We start from the raw sequence: 22,931 nt of genomic DNA, 5'->3' as shown, positions 1-22,931 counted from the left end.
CGTTCAGCAGACTCAACAGTTTTGCAACCGTTTTATGATTGTCTGCTGAGATAGGACCATTCTTTTAGATCTAAAAGTATGATCCAATCAGCTCGAAGGAAACTTCCAACAGTTGCAAAACGAACGTTCTGCTGAACGCAGCCAATGTTGGAAATTTTCTTGATGCTGATTGGATTACACCTTTAGATCTAAAGGAATAGTCCTATCGCAGCGGAGAAAACTCCAAAAAACTCAACAGTTGCAAAATACATTCTGCTGAACACAGTTATTATCTAGGATTAGTGTTAATTGGAGCTAATTGAAAATTTCTTGCTTTATCATATGAATATACGATTCGTACGAGACAAGTACGGCAGCCCCGAAATAAATTCGATATTTTGTTACCTCATATCTGCCCATATCTCATCGCTCTGTTGGTACTGTAACCTACAGTTATAAGTCGGAAAACCATAGTCTATACTGGAGCACAGAGGCCCCGGAGCAGAATCTCATCGCTCTTGTCGATCTACGTCATCTACGATCTAACCATCTGACACTACCGATACATTCCAAACAATACAAACAATGCGATAGAATTATCAAGCAACACTGTTCGCTCGTCGTTCGTGTAATATCGACAATTTAGCCAGAGAATCTAGCGTAGTGACAAGGAGAATGGCAGCCATACATCGAGAAGCAATACAAAAACAGATTCAACAAGACTGGGCTAATCGCGAATACATAGAAGTTATCACCGGCAGTATTAAAAAGATTACGGACTTTCTTAATTCTTTCGGTAATTTATCATTAAATTCTTATCGTATTCGTAAAAATGCTATTAAATTAATATCTTTAAGCTCTCTTTATTATATCTTTTTTTGTTAGATATGTCTTGTAGGTCAAGAATAGCAGTCCTCAACGAGAAGCTTACAACTCTTGAACGAAGAATAGAATATCTCGAAGCATGCGTAAGTGATTGTTTTTTATTTATTTACATTATGTGATTATAAAAAACAATCTGTTTCTCAGTTTTGTTACTTATAATCTGTCACTTCTCTTGTGGTATTGTTGTATCAAACATATTTTTCTACAGTTTATTTTATATTATTTATTTACATCAGTAGTTTCATAATAGCATTTGTTTCATAGGTTACAAAGGGTGAAACGCTGACGTAATACTTCCACGCACAATACATTCTTTTTACAATCCTTTTTATTTCCTGTACTAGAATCTGAATAAATACATGACAAAAGCGAAATATATGCATTTCGTAACTCTTCGTATCATTAATTATACAATATGACTTATCCCCATTCGATTTATGTATCAGCAAGACTAATTATTCTCTTTCTATACACGAAATATCATTACTCCCAAGATCTAGGTCCTCTGGGATCCTTAATGATGGTCATGTCGAAAGGGAAAGAAGTATATTCTTCTCGAATTTTCGGATGTAATGGCAAGGGTTCGAAACCAGTTAGATCACTGAACTTCTTCGTTGTAGCACATGCAATTATTGCGATTGTCCAACTATGAGTTAATGGACCGTTCTTCTGCCAGCGATAGAAGATTCCACCTGCGGCTAATGCTACAACGAGTAAACATTGAAATTTAATAATTATTCCTGGTGAATATATAGCCGAAATATTTATGTTACATACAGGCTAGAATGTAATTGAAATAGCCGTCTTTTCCTCTAATTTTTGTTGTTGTATACGCTACGGAAGCAAAGGTAGCACACATGGCAGTAACAGGCACCACCCAGTAAGATATGCAATTTATTGTATTCCAGAAGCCTGTTGTCTGAGATAAAATCATAGAATCATACACGCCGAACCCGAAACTACTGATAAATCCATATTTACTTAGCCCGACCACCTTTTCAAATGGCTGTTGGCCCTCTGGGGCATTACTATACCTCCAGTTATTCCAGAAATATGTCATTAACATGATTGAGGCTGAAACAGAGATTGTGAAGAGCAAATATACAATAAAAAATAAAAAGTTGCGTGCCATTGCGAGACAAATAAAAATGTAATTAGAAGAAAATAAAAATTTCTTATGACTATATACAGTTTATACTATTGTACATTTCTGTATCTAGTGAAGAATTTTGTTAGATTTCAAATTTCCGCTATTGATAAATTTTAATATTTTCAGTTTTATTTTAATGATTTTAATATAATATATATTTTAATATACTTTTTTTAAAAAAGCAAATGCAACATAAGACATGCAACATAATCATTGCAATAATGTATTTAAATATGGAAGAGAAAATATCTACACATGAAATGGACACAATTGCAGTATAATCACTGCAGCAATGTACATAAATATGGAAGAAAAAATATCTACACATAGAAACCCATACAGCATTGAAAGTTTTCAGAAATATTTCAACTGAAAAGTGAAACATTTCATAAAAGTTGTGAAATATGTCTGTAACATTTCTGAGACAGTTCTGGAATAGCAAAATGTTCGCGATTCTTGCACATGAAACCTTATTGAAAAATTGATCAAATGTTACAGAAAGAATCTGCAATCTTTTTGAAATATTACCAAAAAGTTTTCACTATTTTTAGTACTTCAAAAATGATATTTAAATATATACTTGATTGATACTTAAATAATATTTAAATTTATTACGTCGACATAATTTCTGAAGCACTTAAAATTTATTAGGAGTTTTGTAATCTGTTTACAGATTACAAACTTGTTAAAATAAACTTAAAGTATTTTTCAAAAAAATGGTAATTATATCGACATTTTGATTAATTAATCACATTATATGTATAAGCACATATACGTAATCACTATTAGAAAGATAGAAAGTCACTTACACCTGCAGTTTCCACACAATATCATTATTCATATGTTTTTCACAATTAAAGTAGAACGACTCACGATAACAATAAAATAACATTGAACTGAATCATGATTGATAAAAAAATGACTTTTAGTAAACATTTTGGAGCCATTTTAACATCATGATGATTTTTTGTACCGTTTAAATGTTTTTCAATTTATTGTATATGATAGATTATAGAAACATTTCTGTTAAAACATTTCATATAACATATTGCAGAATCCATTCAGAATTGTTGCACAGAGGATGTGAAAGGTTGAAACATTTCTGAAAATTTTCCGCAACAATCGGTGCTGTATGGGAATAGACACAATTGTAATGTCATGACAACAGTTATTAGGTAACAATTAAAATCATTTGTTCTCAAGTGATGACACGTGAACTACATATAAGTCGACAATAGCATACTCCGATTTTATGCAAACGGAAAAAGAGACATCAAGTGTCGATCGAGATATTCTAGTTAAAGTTATGACATAACTCTGACGTCGATGGTTATATTTTTTTATATATACACACCGCGAATAAGTCAAGTCTCGTCGATTCAATTCGCCATAAAACAGACAGTGGCACGTCGGCCAGGTTATGTCAGATCGTAATCGGAAAATGTTTCAAATGCGAATGTATCGTATGTATGTGCTATCACTGTTATCGTGTAATCACGTATAATGTTCGTATTTCAAAAATACACTTGACTGCTACAAGTAAAAAGCTATGATAAAAAGACTTAAGGTAGCTTTTCATGCTGACGCTCGACGCTCATTTTCGGCGACAAAATAAGTCACTTGATATGCTGGATTCACCCTGCATCCGATTTTCGTCGTACGACGCTCTGCAACCAATGGCTGCGTTCAGCAGACTCAACAGTTTTGCAACCGTTTTATGATTTCTGCTGAGATAGGACCATTCTTCTAGATCTAAAAGTATGATCCAATTAGCGCGAAGGAAACTTCCAACAGTTGCAAAACGAACGTTCTGCTGAACGCAGCCAATGAGAAAACAGGATTCCGATGAATTTTGCTTCGTATTATCGGAATCCTGTTTTCTGATTGGTTGCAGGGTGAATCCAGCAATTGACGAATATCAAGCGCCAATTTTGATTATGTGATCCTTTTTATCGCTGGAACGTTCCGTTTGAACAATTCATGAAAATGTGCTTTAACGCTGAATCATTCTTTTTTAAAGAACCGACCAATCAGACGTCTTTACATTTCTGTTTTTCGCATGCTTGCCAACTACAAAATTGAAATTAATTGACATTCTTTGCGAAGAACGAGGATTGAAATAGCTTGAAGGACGGTGTTCATGGTTCAAAGAACATTTAAATCTCCGTACATATCATAATTGTTTAATTACAATTATTTATAAATCGTTGCAAAATGTTGCGCGTCATTGCGAAACGAGTACAGGTGTGTATTCAGAAACGCTAGTCACGACTCGTGTTTCATTAAAATCGTGTAGTTTGTAAGTCCTTAACCTGCCCTACTTTACAATAACATTGTTGTTGTTTTCAGGGTGTAACCATTACTTCTTTACGGACATTTAGCGCACAGGATTCGAGTACCAGTTCATCTACAGCGAATACCAACGTGCCAGGTCTCAGCAATAATGTTGTCAAAGTACCAAGCACACGTAAGAATAAACATCAGTGTTACTCTACGGAACATTTTTGCTAAGACAAATTTCAGTTTGAACTGAAAATTTCTTCAGCTGTAGGACCTAACGCTTCCAAGGATAAGGAATACAAAAATCCCGAGTACTTTTGCTATCATGTAGACTCGTTCGGGGAAGCCGAAATGGAATTGGCAAAGTACAGGTTGCCGGCACCATCTAATAGGAGATCATTTAATAAATAAACGATAGAACAAAAGCTTACTGATAGTAGGAACGAAATAATAAATTTAATAAGTTTAAAAAATATACAAGAGATGGCGAGCTGTGTGTACAAAACTGTGTTACATATTAATTAAGAAAAATGTTTGATGTATCTGTGTGATCCCCCTTGTCGTTTTCATTTTATCCCTGAGAACGGGAATACTTTGTGTTGAATGTTATCGTATAATTGCCACTTATAAAACAGACACAAATGGCATTGCATAAAATTTTCTGCGTTCTTTAAATCCTCAGAAAAAGAGATGGAAGGGATACTCGCACTAAAGAAGAGCCACTGCTGATTGTACGTGGTTGGCAGATAGCTCCTTTTTGTATGATTATCTTTTCTATTCCCTTGACGGAACTGCGTCTCAATTCTAACATCACTGGAATGTCTATTTATATGAAAATTCCAGATAGATCCAGAATCCACGGACCTGATCGAACTGATTGGTCAAGTCCGATCTGGTCCGACCCGTCAGTTCCCCTCCTTGCTTCTTATCGATAATCATAGCTAACTGACTTGTAGAACTAGAAATGTGCCAACCATACAACTGTTAGGTCCGTGACATAATAAGCACACATAACGATGATGCCGGCGTGTCACGCCATAGTCGCCAGACTATATAAAGTCGACCAACCCGGTTCTTGTCGCATAAAAGTACAACGCGCTCGCGCGACAAAGTCAGAGTTCGACGACGAAGACACCAAAACACTTCCTTCAGTCGCTCGGCTGACGTCAATCTATTTACTCATCATTTTTTCTGTATTTTACTTTGTTTTCCCCCCTTTTGCTCTCGTTTTCCCTCCCCTGTCCGTGTCGACGGACCGACCGTCAACGAACGAAATCCCGACTCCCGACTCGGGAGTCCCGAGTCCGGCCGGTGAGTGCTCGACTCGGAGAAGGAGTGCTAGTTGCTAGACGCCAGTGAGTACTGAGTACTGGATTCCACACGTTCGCGACGGGTTCCTCGCCGATGTGAATTGACGTGAATCCATCTTCGGATCGAGAGGTCGGCGTTCGTTCTCTTGCATTTCCTCCGTGCCGTTTGCGCACCCGCGCAAAATACGCGAGTGTGCTCCAGCAATTCGGGCATGTCGTCCGTTGTACGGAATCGGTTCCTGTCGGCGCTCGGCGTCGCGCGACGTCTCGTCGCCCCCGTCGACCACGCGCACGTAACACACATGGGTGTCCGCCCCGGTAATGCGGCGTGCAGGAGGTGAGACGAGATAAGAAGCGTATTATTAAATTACTTCCGTGATGATTGCTCTGCGACAAGAATATTTTTGAATTTCCCCAGTAGAATTTTTTTTTTATTTTCGAAGAAGGTTTATACTCTTTGAGTAAAAAATGGTAAATCTAACGAACATGGATAAAAAAGTATGATTATTTGTGTGTCCAGATGATTCACAGTTAAAGCCCGTAGATAAAATAAAAACAACGTGACGAGTTTTAGGAAGATAAAGAATCCGTGAAACACGGAGAAAGAGAACTTTCTTGTGTATATATACAGACGAGAATGAGAAATATAATTGCTGAACAGTTCTGATAAATTCTTTCTTTTCTTCAGCTATGATTTAGAAGAATCGCCCATTGTATCTTCTAATTCGAAATGTTTTCATGTCAATACTTTGCGAGTTGTGTCTGACTAACAAGCGCATCGCATAATTTTTGCGGTCTACATCACCCTTAAAGAGCCCCTTTCTCCCAGACAGCACAAAATACTAAAAGATAATGAAAAGATGCCTATAAGACATTTTTTACGTCTTATAGGCATATCTTTTCATTATCTTTTAGTATTTTGTATTGTCTGGGCTCTTTGTCTTATAATATTTCTTTTACCACTGTTTCTTCAAATTTATTCTTAATTACTCTCTAAATTTTTAGAATAAATCTCTGAAAAATCAGTCTGAAAATCTACTCTTTTAAAGATTGAAAAGTACTCTTAAAGATTAAGAAATGAGTCACTCTTTTTCAAGCTCAATTTTCATTCTTTAAAGATTCCACTCAAAGATTCTACTTAAAAAAATTTAGAAAGTAGAAACAGTTCCTCGAAATGATGTCACTTCGACGTCGTTAAAATTGAAAAGTTGTCGATTCGAAAATTTTAGCGAAATTTTAACATTTTCGAATAACAAAAAATTGCGTATATAATAGGAGTTGATACAGTTTTTAATATTTTGGTGTATATACACACATTTATATATACGTATATTTATATATATATTTTACATACATATATTGTATATATATGTAATATATATATAATCTTATATTCTCTCTCTCTCTCTCTCTCTCTCTCTCTGAAAATTTTCATTCAAAGACTGAATCAACATTCTTTCGATCTCATTTCGACTTTCAATTCGAAAAGTAATCAAAACTGTAGTAAAAAAAATCTATCAAAATCAAGAAAAACGTTGAAAATTTTTATCAAAACGTATTTTCAAGAAACTATTGATTGGGAAATTAATTAAGAATTACGAAAAGGTAGTAAGTTTCATAGAAAGTCGATAAAGCCATAAGTATTCGATAGTCTCACATTTCTTTCCGATTAAAGTCTAATCTATAAATACTTTAGAATTGTTATCGATTTTATCAGAAGAATCTTTCACGAGAGAACGTGATTTCGGCTTTTGTAGTGAGATCGAAAAGAATAATCGGTCAACACATATCTTATCATTTAGTATTTCGATGTATGTAGTTGTCATGCAAATCATTCACGATAAAAAAAGAATCAATTAACATGCGTTTTCTTTTATATTTCTCTCTCTACCTCTCATTTGCGAGAAAACACGTTCCGCTAAACGGAGGTCGTTTTAAACGTGAATGTTTAATGAACACCTTTACACTTGCGCGTTGATCCTTGTTGATTTTTCAAGACACGAATGCAATTGTTACGTGCAGCCGTACGAAGACGAACTATTATCGGGCGATCCGTAAAGATCGGTAAAGCGAAACGTTTCAGCTCTACAAAGCTAGCAAGACCAAATCAGCAGAATGAAATCGGACTTATCGAAATTTTTAGTATACATTTTGTACTAAATTGTACTATTAATGATAATGTTGTACCGTGTGCCATTTTGAAAAAAAATCGTAGCGGTGCTAGCTTAATATTAAGCTGACAGGACCAATTCAAAATAAAAGAAAAATAATATCAGAAATCAACTTTTCAGAAAATTTTGCATTTTTTTGTACGACTAATGGTTTCGACGATAATAATGTAAATGTTCGCATGAGTGACGCTTTTTATGAATTTCTGCAACTTACAAGTCAATAACTTAAAAAAAAAATCTCACACTTTTTCGCGAAACACGTGTATCATATTTTTATTTGTAGAATATGTTAACAAATTTAAAAAAAAAAATAAAATGATGTTTTAAAAGTGCTCGGTTTGACGTGAAATGTCTCATAGATTGTAAATATATACTAATAAAGTCATTGTAAGGAGAAAACATGTAAAATATTAACTTACTTTCAATGGTACAAATTAGTACAAATTCAGTTGTGTTAATTTTTGCCTTATGTTGTTTTTTTTTATAGTCTTGTCAGCTTAAATATTAATTAGCAGTGCCACTGTTTTGTTGGAAATAACACATAATATTTATAGAATTGTTTTGACAGTACAAAATAATACAAATTCAACCTTATTGATTTCTGGTATTATTTTTTATTTTTTCTTTTATTTTGAATTGGTCCTGCTAGCTTAATATTAAGCTAGCACCGTCATGATTTTTTTTTAAATGGCACACGGTACAAAATTATCATTAATAGTACAATTTAGTATAATATGAGTACTAAAAATTCCGATAAGTTCGATTTTATTCTGCTGATTTGGTCTTGCTGGCTTTATAGAGCTAAACGATTCCCTGGCTGCGAAGGAATTTAGATTTTAGAAATTCTGTTTCTCTACATTTTTTTCTACTTTCACGTATTATTTATCGAAGCCTCAGGCAATCGATTTGAATCATTTTTCCTTATAGCCGGCTAATTAAAATTTATTCGTTTGTTTACAATTAAGGCATATTCAATTGAATTTAATTGGCTTTGTTAGAACTTTTCTTAAAAATGCACATTTTCCGAGATATAATATTAGATTCCAGAAATAGTTTCCATGTTTTTGGTATATTTTTAAATGCTCATTACTCGGCTTCTAAGGCCAGAATCAGACTACGCATTGAAGATTGAGGTTGAAAATTGAAAATTGAAATTTGACCAATAAGAACAAAAAATTTGGCTCCTTTTGTTTTGATTGGTCAAATTTTAATTTTTCAATCTTCAATCTCAATCTTGAATGCGTAGTCTGATTCCGGTCTAAGGCCCATTAGCGGGAACGGCTTTACAGGTGTTCATTTGGTAGGTCTCTAACATCGCCGCAAATTTGATCAAAATCGGTGAAGAGCAGAGCGTGTAACCTCTCCTTATCAGTATAAAGATGCACACGTATAAATTTCTAATAAAAAAGCCTCATGATTCACGGTGATGATAACGACAGTTTGAATTATAAAATCTCAAAGCTATTTTTGTATTACATTTCGCAAGATACGCTGAATATTCTCATACATCGTAATCAAGATCGTAATGCATTTTGTTAGATCATTGATAAAGTTGTTTACTCGACGCTGTTCCATGCCTACAGCCTACCAGAAACTACGTGCGTGATTCGCAACGTATGCTCGTATGCCATTTATCACGTGGTTATCACGTGGAACGTCGATGCCGGATTGATAAATCTAATTGATTTCAGTTTACCTTTTTCTTTTAAAATGTTCACTTTTATTAGCGCTTTTTGTCATATACCGAGAAATTAGCAAAGGCTCTATTGACACTACCGATTATCGCTCCGGCCGCAGACTTATTTCCGAATATTTGAAAGAACAATATGTTTTTTATTCACAAGAGCTTCGACGAAGTACACTATATCTTGAAAATCCTCACATGATTCAATATAAGTATTTAAAATGTTTCACTTTGCGAAAATTCTGGCCATGAAATTTCCTCCAAGGACAAATCAATTCTACATTCGACAAACGCATGACTTAAATTGTCGGCTATCAATCTTTAATTTAATAATTGTACAATTAATATCGTACTACCGCATATAATATTATCGTTTTATTTAAAATATACTGTGTATGCAGCCTGTAATAACTTGTAACACCTGCTTGAAGTTAGAACGTAGCTCAAATAAATAGCAGATGCAAATGAACTTGATTTTATGTATGCGAATAAACACGTTTATTAACTGACGGTATCCAAAGCCTTTCACAGATTCGGTTTATTCTTAGGAATTCCTAGTTTATTCTAAAGCTTAGTATATTACTTTAAGATAATATACATACATACGTCAGTAATAATTTTTTTTCTATTCGCTATGCTATCGAAATCTTATTGAGTTTTCAAGATAATCACGTTTATCGAAAAGTGCTTAAACAAATCTAAAGCAGAATGTATACTGAAGAGAGATCTCGGAATTTTTTAAAAATAGGTTCCATAAATAAACGCTGTATTTTTGTCATCTTTATTTATCTCCTCTTTTTTTTAAATTTCTTTTGACTGCATTGAGAAGTGTAATCTATCCACATCGCATGCTATAATTAATCATAACTTTTATCGCTTCGTTTATTTTGCAATTTCCGGAGGCTGCATTTCTACATCGCGTGAAAAGTTTCCTTCATCATATATATTCAGAATTCCATTTATGATCGAATCATTCAGAATTAAACATACGTTTTCTTGTGTAACTACCATTTCCTCCAGAAGTGTAAAATTAAAAATCTAAATCAATGACTTTTTTAGAATTTATTTTTTAGAATTTATGAACATCTGGATGGAGGTACTTGAATTCGAACGTGTTTTAAATAATAGAAATTCATAATTTATTGTATTGATTAAATGTATTAACAACAGAAACATCAACTGTCTATTTTACTATGACATCAATTTGATTGATATTTGATTCCAAGTACCAAATTTGACTTTTAAATTATTCATATAGATGTCTTCTTAATATTTAAATTTTTTAGTACAGGAAGTAACAAGTTCTAAAAATGGATTTAAATTAAAAACCATTTTAATATTTATGTAACAATTATACGAACGCGCAATAAGTCTCTTTGTCGATCACAAGGAATGTATAAATAACTATAACCTAGTCCTGTACATTGTTATTCTAATATGTATAAGCATAGAAATATTTATATAACAAATCTCTTCGAGAGTTTTCTCTTTCCTCCTTAAAGAAACTTCTACGACAAAGAGTCGGACAAAATGAAAAATAATGAACCTAATACACAACAAAAAATTAAATATAAATTTGATAAGAGGCAGTTTCATTGTTCTTAGTCATGAGTTATTAACATATTCATGAGCTTTTCATTAATTTATCACATTGTGATTTTATTTGCACGCATGTCGAAGCGATCGTCAGCTAATTTTCTACCTAATGTTTGTCATAATTTTTAATTCATTTGTTATATTTTTAGAACATTGGATTGTAATGTGCGAATGGTGCATTCTGCAACACAACCGACACACACATGGGTCACGAGCAAGGACGAAAGTCGAGAGATAATGGCACTGTGGCCCGATATTGTTCGCGACCTCACAGATTCGACTAAGAATTTGAATATTCCCGATGTCACCAAATGGATGGCAAAAGTAAGTTATTATTTATTAAAGTATCGTATGATTTATATACATGTAAAAGATGAGATTAAAATTCATATGGATTAGTCTGGATTAATCTGTTCGAGAATACATTTCTTCAGAATGATCAGACATTATAAATGTGAAATACATAATATAAATATATACAAATTTAAAGTGAAATTTTATTCATAACGGTATATTATTATAAATTTATGAAAATGAATCAAAATTAAAATTCAAACACAGATACCTAAAAAAAATAGAGATATAAATAAATATTATTTTATAAGATTTAGTAGAAAATAAAAAATGTCGAGTATTCACTAACGTATAAAAAAACTTGTAATAATAAAACAAAATATACAAAACAATAAGTCATTGAATAAATATGCAGACTGATGATGCTCTCTCTGTTTTACAGATATTACAATACAATGTTCCAGGAGGAAAAAAAACTCGTGCTTTAACATTAGTCTATGCCTACAAGGTACTAACACCAAGTGATCAACTTACAGAAGAAAACATTCGTCTAGCACGAATTCTAGCATGGTGTCTGGAATTGGTGCGTAAATTTGTTCTTCTTTTCTTTACATTCTATTCATTTTATTCATAAACTAATTTGAAAAAATTAATTGCAAAATGTAATATTTTAATTTATAATACCTTAAAATTAAAGACAATATAATCAGCGATTTTAATTAAAAATATAGTTGCAATTATGAATTAAATATTAACTTAATACATTTATTGCTACATAGATGCAAGCCTTTTTCCTCACGATAGACGACATACAGGACCGATCTTCGCTTCGCCGAGGCCAACCATGTTGGTATCGATATAATGATATTGGTTTAGCGGCAATCAATGATAGTTTATTGTTAGAGAGTGTTATGTTTTATCTACTTAAAAAATACTTCAAAGGGAAAGATTGTTATGTTAATCTACTAGAAACATTCCACGATGTGAGTAAAGATATCTTCTCTTTTCCCCCAGTCATGTATACATATATATTATTTAAACTATTTCCTTTTACTTTTTAATTGAACAATTATTTATCAAAGTATTTCAACAGAGTATATTGAAGACAGTATTGGGCCAAAGTTTAGACATGCTCTCTACCAATTTCGGCAAGAAACCTGATCTGGATATGTTCACGATGAATCGATATAATTCCATTGTCGAGTACAAAACATCGCACTATTCTTTTATTTTGCCAATAACCGCAGCAATGCAGTTAGTAAGTGCATCTCAATTTTCTTATACACAAAAAGATTGATTTGCTTTGATGATAATACTGCATTGCGTTACTTGTAGGCTGGAATAAAAGATTCAGAGATGTTCAGGCAAGCAAAAACCATTTTGTTGGAAATGGGGCATTTGTTCCAAGTCCAAGATGATTATTTAGGTTGCTATGGGGAGTCCGATGTCCATGGCAAGGATTATACTGATATACAAGAGGGAAAATGTACATGGCTGATTGTTGTAGCTCTTCAACGTGCCACTCCGGAACAGCGTAAAATTTTAGAAGTAATTATCGTTGATTTAAATGTGCGTTGTTTCGTGAAATACTGTTGTACTAATTCGTTTTCTTTTTCTCCTTTCTTATTACGCAGGAATGTTACGGTTCTGCGGATCCAGAGAAAGTAAGATGCGTGAAACAGCTTTTCACTGATCTTGGTTTGCCTAACACTTATTCTATATACGAAGAAGAAACATATAATCTACTAAATGTACATATACAACAGATATCACGCGGGCTTCCACATAGTCTTTTCTTGAATTTATTAAGGAAGCTTTATCACAGAGTGTCATAAAATAATTGTGTATATTGAAGAAATTAATATTTTATCGTGCATTGAAATGTAATACTTTATGCATTAATATTTTATCGTTAAAGTATAGAATAAGATGAAATGAGAAATTTTACTAATATTCGAAAATATTGAAATGTTATTTCTTTTTATAAGAAATATCAAAACATTTTTTATAAAGTTTTATATACAGGAAAATATTTCACTTAAAAAAGTTAATAAAAAAATTTTTAAGCATTTGATATTATTTCTTAAGGGGATCCTAAAGCCGTCTGTATTACCGACTAAATCGTAATTTTTGTATAACAAATACTTTTTTCCTCTTTCACAGATTCAAAAATCCTTTTCCAAAATTAAAATATACACATTAATACGTGTTTGTGAGGTAGAATTTATGCCGAGAACGACAAAAAATTTCGAAATTGAAATCTTAAGAAAAATTGTTTATCGTTCTCGGCATAAACTCCACCTCACAAACACGTTTTAATGTGTATACTTTAATCCTGGAAACTAGAGTTTTCTAGTGGCAATACTGAAATTTTAATCGACCGATTAGCTTAATCGGAGTTGGTGAGACCGAGCTAAGTTTTATCTTGGAAGATGGATTACCGACTGCAGCTGGAAAGAGCGTAAATTAATGAACTACAAAAAGTTTAATATAAAAAATTGACAAAGCATTAGAATGTAAATCGGCAAAGTTTACAGTAAGAAAAAAAAGATGACTTAGAATGAAAGAAATAAAAAAGGATATTTTTTAGAATAAAAAAATATCAATTTTAACAATAATATATTTATAAAATGTGCAAGACATTTATTTCAGCCAGAAAAATTTAAAGAGTAATTAAATTAGAACTGTTTTTATCAGAACAATAATATTATAGAACGCATAAATTATGTATGATTGTATACACAGAATACATTATTATTTTTTAGACAAAGATGAACTATTGCACAATTATACTGTTCAAATATGTATATTACAGTCATTAATTATAACGTTTTTTTTCAATACTATAAATGGTATATACTTTAACATTTTTAACCCTAATGATATAACTGTAGACATACAAAATAAAGGTGTTCTTAATAAAAATATCAATGTGTCATAAAAATACTTGAGATTTATGTATAAAAAATTATATATTTGTAAAATATATTTTGTCGATGCTATGTGAAAACCGCAGAATGGCAAGATTATTGAATTGTATCAAAATATTTTTTTTAAATTATATATTGTGCCCAACATCATATATTAAAGTCACGAATTTGCTGAACTTAAATTAAAAAAATTTTCAAACAAATAAATCTTTTTGCAATTTCAAGCATAATCTTTTTGATCAATAAATTTCAAATGTAGACTTCTTGAGCTATTTTAGTTTCACGGTTAACATGGCATCAATAAGTCATAGAAAATATTAAAAATATCATATAATTAATTATACTAATTACTATTAATGTTTGTGGTTAATCTAAAAAAAAAATACAAAACCATAATTAAATCTATTATGGCAAAATATTTCATAATGTTATAAACAATACAAAACAGCTATTTATAAAGTATAAATGTAATAAGTACATAATAGAGCGTATTAATAATTTTGATTTTTAGACTCAACTACCTCCTATATAAATTGGAATTATATCTATATATTTGGAAAGCTATGTTTGATCATAAAAAGAAAATTTACTAACAAATAATACATATAATATTCAAAAGTAAAATAGTTTTCTTTTTTTAATAATCATGTGTAAAAATGAAAATGTAAATATATTAAATATTTTCAAAAATATGAGTGATTCATGTAACAATTTACATACTTAATAATTTCACTAATATTTTGTGAATAAATGAAATAGATTAAGATATATAGATATATATACATAAAGATAAAAACTTATCAATGACACATAATGATAATACTAATTGAAATATTCTTAAAATAAATGCACATAAAAGATATGTAGAAAAATTAAGTACTTTACGTACTTTAAACAATATAAACATGCAAATATTTTAACGTATACTCTTTGATATGTTTTCTCACATATACGACAGTATTATCAGGTATATTGGTTTTCTTTATACCCACACACCATGTGGATTCTTACTTGTGGGCACTGCAGTTTCCAATTGCCTTGGTGATCCTATCATCTTACGTGTACTCCCAGGTTTATGGGCACCTAATGATTAAGTGATTTTATTTATTAAACATTTTATATACGAAACACAAACTTAATAACATATACATATACATGACATAAATATGATATAATGACCTTCTAATAAAGATTTGACTTGCTCATCCGAACATGCAACAGCTAAACTTTGTAAATTTGCTTCTTTCATGTCGGCTACCAATTTCTCTACTTGCAATTTCTTCTCAACGATCGCTGACTCCAGGTTAACTACTTCTAATTTTAAAGATTCTGCATGTTGTGAAGCTAATTCAGTTGCGCGTTTGGCTTGTTCTACCTCATTTTGCAAATGTTCCACTTCACTGATTATTTTTCGTTCCATAATTTGCCGCTCATCTGTTTCACGATTTATATTGTGTTGTTCCATTGCAAGTTCTTCCATAACTAACCTGTTATGATTCACATTGTAATTTAATATAATTCAATTTCTTACATTATAATGTATTAAAGAATACTTGAGAGATAACAAATCATTTTTACAATTCTATGAATAAAATTGTGCTTGCATTTACCTTATCTTATTTTTACATTGAAGAAGTTCCGTTTCACAATTAGCAAGTTTTGATCTAAGCAATGTTATTTCTGACTTCAGTGTTTTTTCCTGCTGCCTAACTATTTCACTTTCTTCTTCTACATGAGCCAATTCTTTCAACTGATCAAGGTAAATAATAATTAATAATTCGTTACTAATATTAACAAAATAATACATGATAATTCAAGAACAAAACAGATAAAAATTACTTGTTCCTCGATTATTCGACCAGTAGACTCAATGCGATTCATTTCTTCGGAAATATAATCCATTTGATGCATTTGTTCTCTACTCTTTGTTTCCCAATACAATATTTCTGCATCAAACTAAAATCAATAAATACTATGATTTATTGTATATTTTTATAGATAAATAAATCAAATCAATCTTAAGTAGGTCAATATTTAGGAAAAATTATTAGATATTCTTCGTTAATTATATTAAGTCAAACTATCGAAGAAGGTACTTACTTTTGTTAGATCAGCTTGTTGAGCATTAATAGTATCCCGTTGCTTATTGACTAGTCTTATAAGTTCAACATATCGTTGAGTATAAGCGACAGTTGTCATATTTTGTGCCGTGACAGAAAGTGGATTAACAGATTGTGTAGGCACTTTTGTATCTTGAAATTCCTATAAAGAATATATTGTAAATTGCACGAAATGCCATAAATTATTATATCAAACATATTGTAGCAACAAAACCTGGATAAGATTCCTTTTCAATTTCATGGAATTACTAGACGATGGTTGATCATCTTTGTGCACATGAGGACTTCCACTGCCATGTACAAATTGTGATCTTCCAGGACTGTTTAAATTTGGTGGCGGTGGATCTCGGTAAGGTGGCAAAGTGCGTAAGGGTGGCGAAGCTGGGCCTGGAGGCTCTCTGTAAGGTGGAACCTCGCGTATTTTTTTTTGCGACAAATGTGTTGCAACTAAAGGAAAAAAATAGATTAATAATGAAACAAATAACATCATGAGAATCGTTGCAATATATGAAATACGATTATATCAGCGTACTTAAAGTGTATAATAAATTACAATAGAATAACTCACTTTCAGCATTAGTTCCTCGCGTAGGTGACTGTGCTGGTTTTTGTACATTTTTTCGAACATTCAAATCCTTATTCTTCAAATGTGGCGTAGGCTGAACAACAGCCACGTTATTCTCCATTTGAATCTAAAATAATATTTTTATTTACACACATATAATAAAAATTAATTACGAAAAACCTAATGTAGACAAAAACATGATATAAAGACACAGTCTTATAAATGTTACTAATGTAATAAAATTTATAATAAAATATTTATTGTTAATAACATTTATGCTAATATGTATAATATACTAATATACATATACATATTTGTCTTTTTTTTATTTATTTAAGAATAGACTTACCTCTGTGCTACCTTCTGTGATACCTCCATGAAAGCCACTAAATGTAAGTGATTTTCTCGTATCTCTATTCCTCTCTAATCCTCCTTGCGTATCATCAAAATCTGAACTTTGCGTGGTAGATACATTTTTGCTCTCATCCTGTATACCAGGAGTTCCTGTTCCATGCTCAGGCAATGAAATTGGTAATCCGTTTGCACGTGACGTATATGTTAGTCGTGATGGTAATGCGTTCGTTTTATTTTCCGCCGTGGAACGTCTCAGAATCAATTGAACTTCCGAAGAATATTCACCCCATTTCATTAAAATCTGATCAACGTAAATGGTACAACATGAATTTTAATTATTTTTCACATGTGATTATATTAATATAAACATTTTGATTTATTAAAGACTTTTACATTTCGTTAACAGTATAAAATATATTATAAGCTAGCTCATGGTATTATTCATAGTACATGCAGAAGATATGTCTGACCTTAAGAGGATTCTCATAAGGTGCCAGCAAACGTTCATTGGTTCGCCAACGTTCTACCAAAGTGAATCTACCCGTCTGAGCTGTAGCGTGAGCAAGTGCATACACCACATCCTAAAGATAAATAGTCATCAGCAGCAGAGTTTAAAAATGAATACATTTTTACAAGAGGTAAAACAAAGAGAGCATGATTCTCAATGACAATAATGATAAAATCTCAATCACTGAATCATGCAATCAATCAAGTTATTAGCTTTCTATATTTATTTTCATAAATTCGTATACATATTCCTATTGCATTATGCTAATAAGAATTTTTCTACAACACAGTGTTTCATTTTGTCCATTTGTTACAAAACAGTTATTTAATTCCAATAACTATACATATAACTTTGATTTTTTTGATTGGTTGATGTTTAATCCTTAATAAATGATATATTTCTCTGAATCATTTTCTATATTGATATATGCATATACATGTATATACATATACAGAGTATATCTAAAATAACGTACACTGATCATACAGTGCTATTCCTAATAAAAAAACTGAGTCGAAAAGTCCTTTAGCATTTTGCAATTTTCGCAATAGTTAACAAGATATTAATTACAAAAAATCACTGAATATTGATCTTCAATAATTTTTTACTCAAATACTATCAACTTTACAGAAAAACTACTAGAGATAAAAATTGTTTATTTTCTTCTCATAAAATTATGAGAATTTTTTCAGAATTTTTTAATACCATATTTTCTCATGTTGGTAAAAATAAGAAAATGCAATACTAAAAAGTTGATAAAAAATTCTGAAAAAATTCTTAGTTTTATGAGAAGAAAATGATTTTTGTCTGTTGCAGTTTTTCTGTAAAGTTGATAGTATTTGAGTAAAAAATTATTGAAAACCAATATTCACACAGCGATTTTTAGTAATTAATATCTTGTTAACTATTGCGAAAACTGCAAAATGATAAGAGGACTTTTCGACTCTGTTTTTTTATTAGGAATAGCACTGCATGATTAGTGTACGTTATTTCAGATACACCCTGTATACAAACACGTTTAAAGTTATAATATAATAGAATGGTTGCAAACAATAGAAGCAAACTTCATGTGATATACATACTTGACAGGTGGTGGTCTCGGTAACGCCACACACAATGCGTTGAATTCCCTCCACCCACACCTTCAGCTCCATCATGTTAGGATGGAGATGATATACCGAGTCCCGAACTTAATTCCTTACATCGCAGATGCGATCAGTTCGTGTCGAGAAACATCGGTTGTTCCTCATCTCCGTACGGCTGTTGCCATAACCTCGCGGTCGACCGCGTACGTCTTGATGAAATTTTCACTCCAGACGAGGACAATCGATTTTTTTCGATACGTTCGTTTAATTACCATCGAGGGCGGAACGACTGTGATGAATCTAACGTTCGTTTCCGAAGGGCTTTTAATTTCTCTTTTAACTTCCGATGTATGATTACGGAGGTGACAGATGCGCTACTATGGCGACACAATACGCAAGCGGCGGTTTGCATTAAGTTACTGCATGTGCACGACAGGTAAACGACTGATAACAATTGATAATGTCGAGCGCATATTTACAACCTCTTTTCACGTCTTTTTTTTTTAAATATATATGTATCTTTGAAAATCAAGTTATTTGTTTCTCTCTGAGAATATCTTTAATGTTACGACTTTAATCATGGAAATAAAAATTACATAATTACACAATATTCGGTAATGTAGAAATTCTCTTTCTTTGCATTCAAAATGTATTATATAAAAATTAAGAAATGGAAAAGTACGCTCAATACAATTATTAATTAACATAATTTATATATACTGAAAATAAATAAATCTTGATAAAACATTTGGTTATCCAGTCTTTTTGCTAGAGCAAGAAAAAGTGATTGCAAGGTACCCCAGAAAAAGAACAAAATTATTTTCCGTTAGAGGAAAATTTTATTTTTATATATACATAAGGAAAAAAAGATGTCATATGTATAAAGAATTACTTCTTGGCTTTCTTATCCTTCGCGACTTTAGTCATCTCGTCGGGATTGTCCGATGCATCCTTAGCGCGTTTTGCACGAATGCCGACTAATCGCGCGTCAGCTCGTGCTTTACGAAGGGTTATATATGCAGAGAATTTAGTTTCCTCCTCGGTGACAGGACGAGCCTTTGCTTTAGCAGGTGCTTGATGCCGGATAGGCATGGGATCTCCCTTAATTTGAACTGCAAGTTTCCTCTCCTCTTCAGTTGCATCACCCTTCTTAGGCTAAAATTAAAAAAAAAAAATAAAATAAAATGAGTATATAATTCAAAGAATAAATTTTTCATAAACGATCAAACTGTCAAATATTTATCAATTTTTAAATAATATAAAAAAAGACATGTTCTATAAATTAATGATAAAGCAATTTGAAATTATGTACCTTCTTCTCATTTACGGGAAACAGAATCAATTTAGCTTTGTATTCCTTCAAGCGCTGAGCATTGGTTTGCAAAGACTCAATGGACTTGTTACGACGACGAGGATCGACTGCAATTCCGATTGTTTTAGCAAATCTCTTGTTTAAACCGCTAGCTCTCAGCTCAGCAAGAGTGAAACCTTTGCCAGCACGAACCTTGGTATGGTAGCGGAATGTCGGACAATGCACAATAGGTCTCAGAAGATTTACAGGCCTAAAAGAGATATAACCAATGGTATTTAGCCGTCAAAATACAAATAACTGTTAAAAAAATATTAAAGTAATTTTATTGTGTATAAATATGAGACCATTAAATATAATAAATAGAGATTGAATCTTGAAATAATAGCAGCATTCAGTATAACGTTTATTTTGTAATTTGCTGAGATAAGACTATTTCTGTAGCTTTGAAAGTATAATCAATAATTAGTGTGAAGAAAAAAAACAGTTGCAAAATAAACATTCTGCTGAACACAACCAATATTAATTATCACAATATAATATAAACGTTCATGGACATATTCAGGAGGGAGAGAATTTAAAAAATGAATAAAGATTTATTTTTTATTTCGAATAAATTTTTGTTATCACATAAAATATTTATTTTCTATATCGTTACTCAAACAAGTTTTAACTATCGCACAAATGAGTGCTTGCAATAAAATATCAATTTATTTTTATAAGAACTTTTCATGTTCAATATATTAAATAATAATAGTTTCAAACTTGATGAATTATTTGATATACTCAAATAAGTGTATTTGGTTATTTTAGAATTTTTATCACAATTATTAATTACACAGTTGAAAAGAATAACAGAACAAATTATTATCAGTTACGTGTGAGAGGTATTGATACCATGTCTTTGATAAATTTTTGATCAATTTACTGACCAGCCGTGCGGTTAGAAGACAAACAATCTTGACAGCTGTTATGTAGACGAATTTGACATATCATGACTTCAGCTTGTTTCACCAAAAAAACAATGAATTAGTTGCTTTACATGACCACATTCAGAAACAGGAACAGTGAATATTGTAACGTTATTTTGAAGTATATTTCTCAATTTATTAATATAACAAAATCCGATTTGCGATTGACATGGCAAATAATGTCATTTTCTCTGACCTGCGATTTATATCATTTAATGGCGTGGAATTGATTATAATGTGAATATGTCTCTTATTAATTTGAGTTGTTCTGTCACAATTCCTAATAATTTAATATTAAGATTTTGCATGTAATTCAATTATATTTTCTGCTGATGAAGAATGCTGTATTATCTGAAACGTTCGGAGTTATTTTTTTAGGTTTTTCTAAAATTTTATTTTAAACTATATTAAATAAATATAAAATGAATTAAAACAATAAAATTTGATTTTTGCTCGTTATATCTAGCCTTTTCTTATTTTATTGTATTGTTATTAATACGAGCTCGTCATCATCATTACTATTTTTTTCTTCTCGTTATGACCATGTAAATAATTTCTGGAAGTTTTGACAGATGTTCAATACATAAGAAAAATTTTCACAAGATTTTTGAATAAAAAAACAGAATGTGCGCTGAGATATTAATAAATACTCCATTTACAACTAGACATTTGATTTTAAAAACTGTATTTGGCCTACATTTTTCAGGAAAGAAATAAAAATTATAATTTACAAAAATGTTCTTTTCCATTCAAAATCAGAAATGAGAAGGAGATATATTAAACTCCAAAATATCCAAAAAAGCAATTTCTTAATGTAAAAAGATGCTATTTATGTGATAACAAAATTGATTAAAATTCACACTGAAAAATATCCTGGATATGTCCATGCAAATGTTATATGTATGTATACATACCTAGGGGCAACAGCTCGTGCCTTTTTGATACGTTTTTGCTTACGACGGATCTTCCTCGCTGGTTGATTAAACCAGGTCTTTACGTATCGTTGCCAATCCTTATGGAAATGGCCATTTGGGATCATATTATTCCCCTTACCCATGGTTGACGCCTAATATCTGCAACAGAATCAAAATTAAACATTTGCGTTTACATCACTTGAAACTTGAGATATTTAAATTAGATATTTTTGTAGAATTAAATTAGATATATTAATTAGATATTTTAAGACACGGTGTTCGATAACCAATTTGTGTACGAAAAGAGAAGTTAGTATCTCTGATGAACCCAACAGCAGTTTAATTACACGCATAAATAATCCATATTTTACGCAAAATTGTGAATAATGTTAGATACATAAAATTGTTGAGAAAGAACTGCAACAGAGAAAAAAAATCAAAGAAAACAAAAGTTCACCAGCAGCAGTTTGGCCTCGGATTCTAACCTCTCCTTTGTGGAGTAAACAGAATTCAAATCGAAAACAATTATCTCAATACAAGGATTACATATATGAGGCAAAAGTAGTCAGAAATATAAAAAGTTGCACATTCCCATCGTTACATGTTACGCAGCAAAACGATGGTAATACCTCGTACAGATTTAAATCTTATGACATTCACTCACCAACTCACGCAAACGAGACAAATCGGAAAAGGAACGTGAGACCGGCGGAAGTGGTACTTTTGCGAGTAGAAATCTCTCTGTCGCGCAGAAACGAAATCTTTTTACGCTTTTTTCGAAGTTAATAATAATGTCAATAATAATATTAATAATATTCAAGGATAA

At 31.6% G+C, this 22,931-nt stretch overlaps 6 protein-coding genes across 11 annotated transcripts; 3 read left to right on the top strand and 3 right to left on the bottom strand.

The window, feature by feature from the left end:
* Positions 1 to 273: 273 nt before the first annotated feature.
* Positions 274 to 1,209, top strand: HSPC300 (haematopoietic stem/progenitor cell protein 300). Its single transcript, XM_018446408.1, has 3 exons — positions 274 to 775; positions 865 to 947; positions 1,129 to 1,209. Exons 1-3 carry the CDS (start codon positions 655 to 657, stop codon positions 1,153 to 1,155), a joined length of 231 nt encoding a protein of 76 aa, XP_018301910.1. The 5' UTR covers positions 274 to 654; the 3' UTR covers positions 1,156 to 1,209.
* LOC108721720 (uncharacterized) lies at positions 1,185 to 3,565 on the bottom strand. Of its 3 annotated transcripts, none has more exons than XM_018446405.1 (3): positions 3,369 to 3,565; positions 1,642 to 1,938; positions 1,185 to 1,568 (listed from the first exon to the last, which is right to left on the bottom strand). In XM_018446405.1, the coding sequence occupies exons 2-3, from the start codon at positions 1,928 to 1,930 to the stop codon at positions 1,348 to 1,350; spliced, it is 510 nt and encodes a 169-aa protein (XP_018301907.1). In that variant the 5' UTR covers positions 1,931 to 1,938; positions 3,369 to 3,565; the 3' UTR covers positions 1,185 to 1,347. The 3 variants fall into 3 exon arrangements, with proteins under 3 accessions (XP_018301907.1, XP_018301909.1, XP_018301908.1); XM_018446407.1 differs by lacking the exon at positions 3,369 to 3,565 and adding an exon at positions 3,297 to 3,355 and having other exon boundaries at positions 1,642 to 1,942; XM_018446406.1 differs by lacking the exon at positions 3,369 to 3,565 and adding an exon at positions 3,258 to 3,323.
* A 538-nt stretch (positions 3,566 to 4,103) lies between these two features.
* Positions 4,104 to 4,946, top strand: NdufV3 (NADH:ubiquinone oxidoreductase subunit V3). Its single transcript, XM_018446577.1, has 3 exons — positions 4,104 to 4,258; positions 4,364 to 4,481; positions 4,560 to 4,946. The coding sequence occupies exons 1-3, from the start codon at positions 4,229 to 4,231 to the stop codon at positions 4,703 to 4,705; spliced, it is 294 nt and encodes a 97-aa protein (XP_018302079.1). The 5' UTR covers positions 4,104 to 4,228; the 3' UTR covers positions 4,706 to 4,946.
* A 523-nt stretch (positions 4,947 to 5,469) lies between these two features.
* LOC108721810 (farnesyl pyrophosphate synthase) lies at positions 5,470 to 13,218 on the top strand. Of its 2 annotated transcripts, none has more exons than XM_018446576.1 (7): positions 5,470 to 5,649; positions 11,205 to 11,379; positions 11,792 to 11,932; positions 12,129 to 12,332; positions 12,443 to 12,607; positions 12,685 to 12,897; positions 12,984 to 13,218. In XM_018446576.1, the coding sequence occupies exons 2-7, from the start codon at positions 11,227 to 11,229 to the stop codon at positions 13,182 to 13,184; spliced, it is 1,077 nt and encodes a 358-aa protein (XP_018302078.1). In that variant the 5' UTR covers positions 5,470 to 5,649; positions 11,205 to 11,226; the 3' UTR covers positions 13,185 to 13,218. The 2 variants fall into 2 exon arrangements, with proteins under 2 accessions (XP_018302078.1, XP_018302077.1); XM_018446575.1 differs by lacking the exon at positions 5,470 to 5,649 and adding an exon at positions 5,657 to 5,941.
* A 2,006-nt stretch (positions 13,219 to 15,224) lies between these two features.
* Positions 15,225 to 19,290, bottom strand: RASSF8 (ras association domain-containing protein 8). 2 transcript variants are annotated; one of them, XM_018446412.1, is made up of 10 exons: positions 18,909 to 19,290; positions 17,789 to 17,899; positions 17,314 to 17,619; positions 16,968 to 17,091; positions 16,614 to 16,846; positions 16,380 to 16,541; positions 16,119 to 16,235; positions 15,890 to 16,029; positions 15,459 to 15,766; positions 15,225 to 15,362 (listed from the first exon to the last, which is right to left on the bottom strand). In XM_018446412.1, the coding sequence occupies exons 1-10, from the start codon at positions 18,981 to 18,983 to the stop codon at positions 15,262 to 15,264; spliced, it is 1,677 nt and encodes a 558-aa protein (XP_018301914.1). In that variant the 5' UTR covers positions 18,984 to 19,290; the 3' UTR covers positions 15,225 to 15,261. The 2 variants fall into 2 exon arrangements, with proteins under 2 accessions (XP_018301914.1, XP_018301916.1); XM_018446414.1 differs by having other exon boundaries at positions 16,614 to 16,843.
* Positions 19,291 to 19,766: 476 nt separating this feature from the next.
* RpL13 (ribosomal protein L13) lies at positions 19,767 to 22,863 on the bottom strand. Of its 2 annotated transcripts, none has more exons than XM_018446402.1 (4): positions 22,735 to 22,814; positions 22,106 to 22,264; positions 20,224 to 20,473; positions 19,767 to 20,066 (listed from the first exon to the last, which is right to left on the bottom strand). In XM_018446402.1, exons 2-4 carry the CDS (start codon positions 22,246 to 22,248, stop codon positions 19,800 to 19,802), a joined length of 660 nt encoding a protein of 219 aa, XP_018301904.1. In that variant the 5' UTR covers positions 22,249 to 22,264; positions 22,735 to 22,814; the 3' UTR covers positions 19,767 to 19,799. The 2 variants fall into 2 exon arrangements, with proteins under 2 accessions (XP_018301904.1, XP_018301903.1); XM_018446401.1 differs by having other exon boundaries at positions 19,768 to 20,066; positions 22,770 to 22,863.
* Positions 22,864 to 22,931: the final 68 nt, after the last annotated feature.

The sequence above is a fragment of the Mycetomoellerius zeteki genome, unplaced genomic scaffold (genome assembly GCF_001594055.1).
Source record: "Mycetomoellerius zeteki isolate Tzet28-1 unplaced genomic scaffold, Tzet1.0 scaffold182, whole genome shotgun sequence".
In the NCBI taxonomy this organism is placed as follows: Eukaryota; Metazoa; Arthropoda; class Insecta; order Hymenoptera; family Formicidae; genus Mycetomoellerius; species Mycetomoellerius zeteki.
Note: the sequence above shows the minus strand (reverse complement) of the source record. Positions and strands in the feature narration are given on the sequence as shown.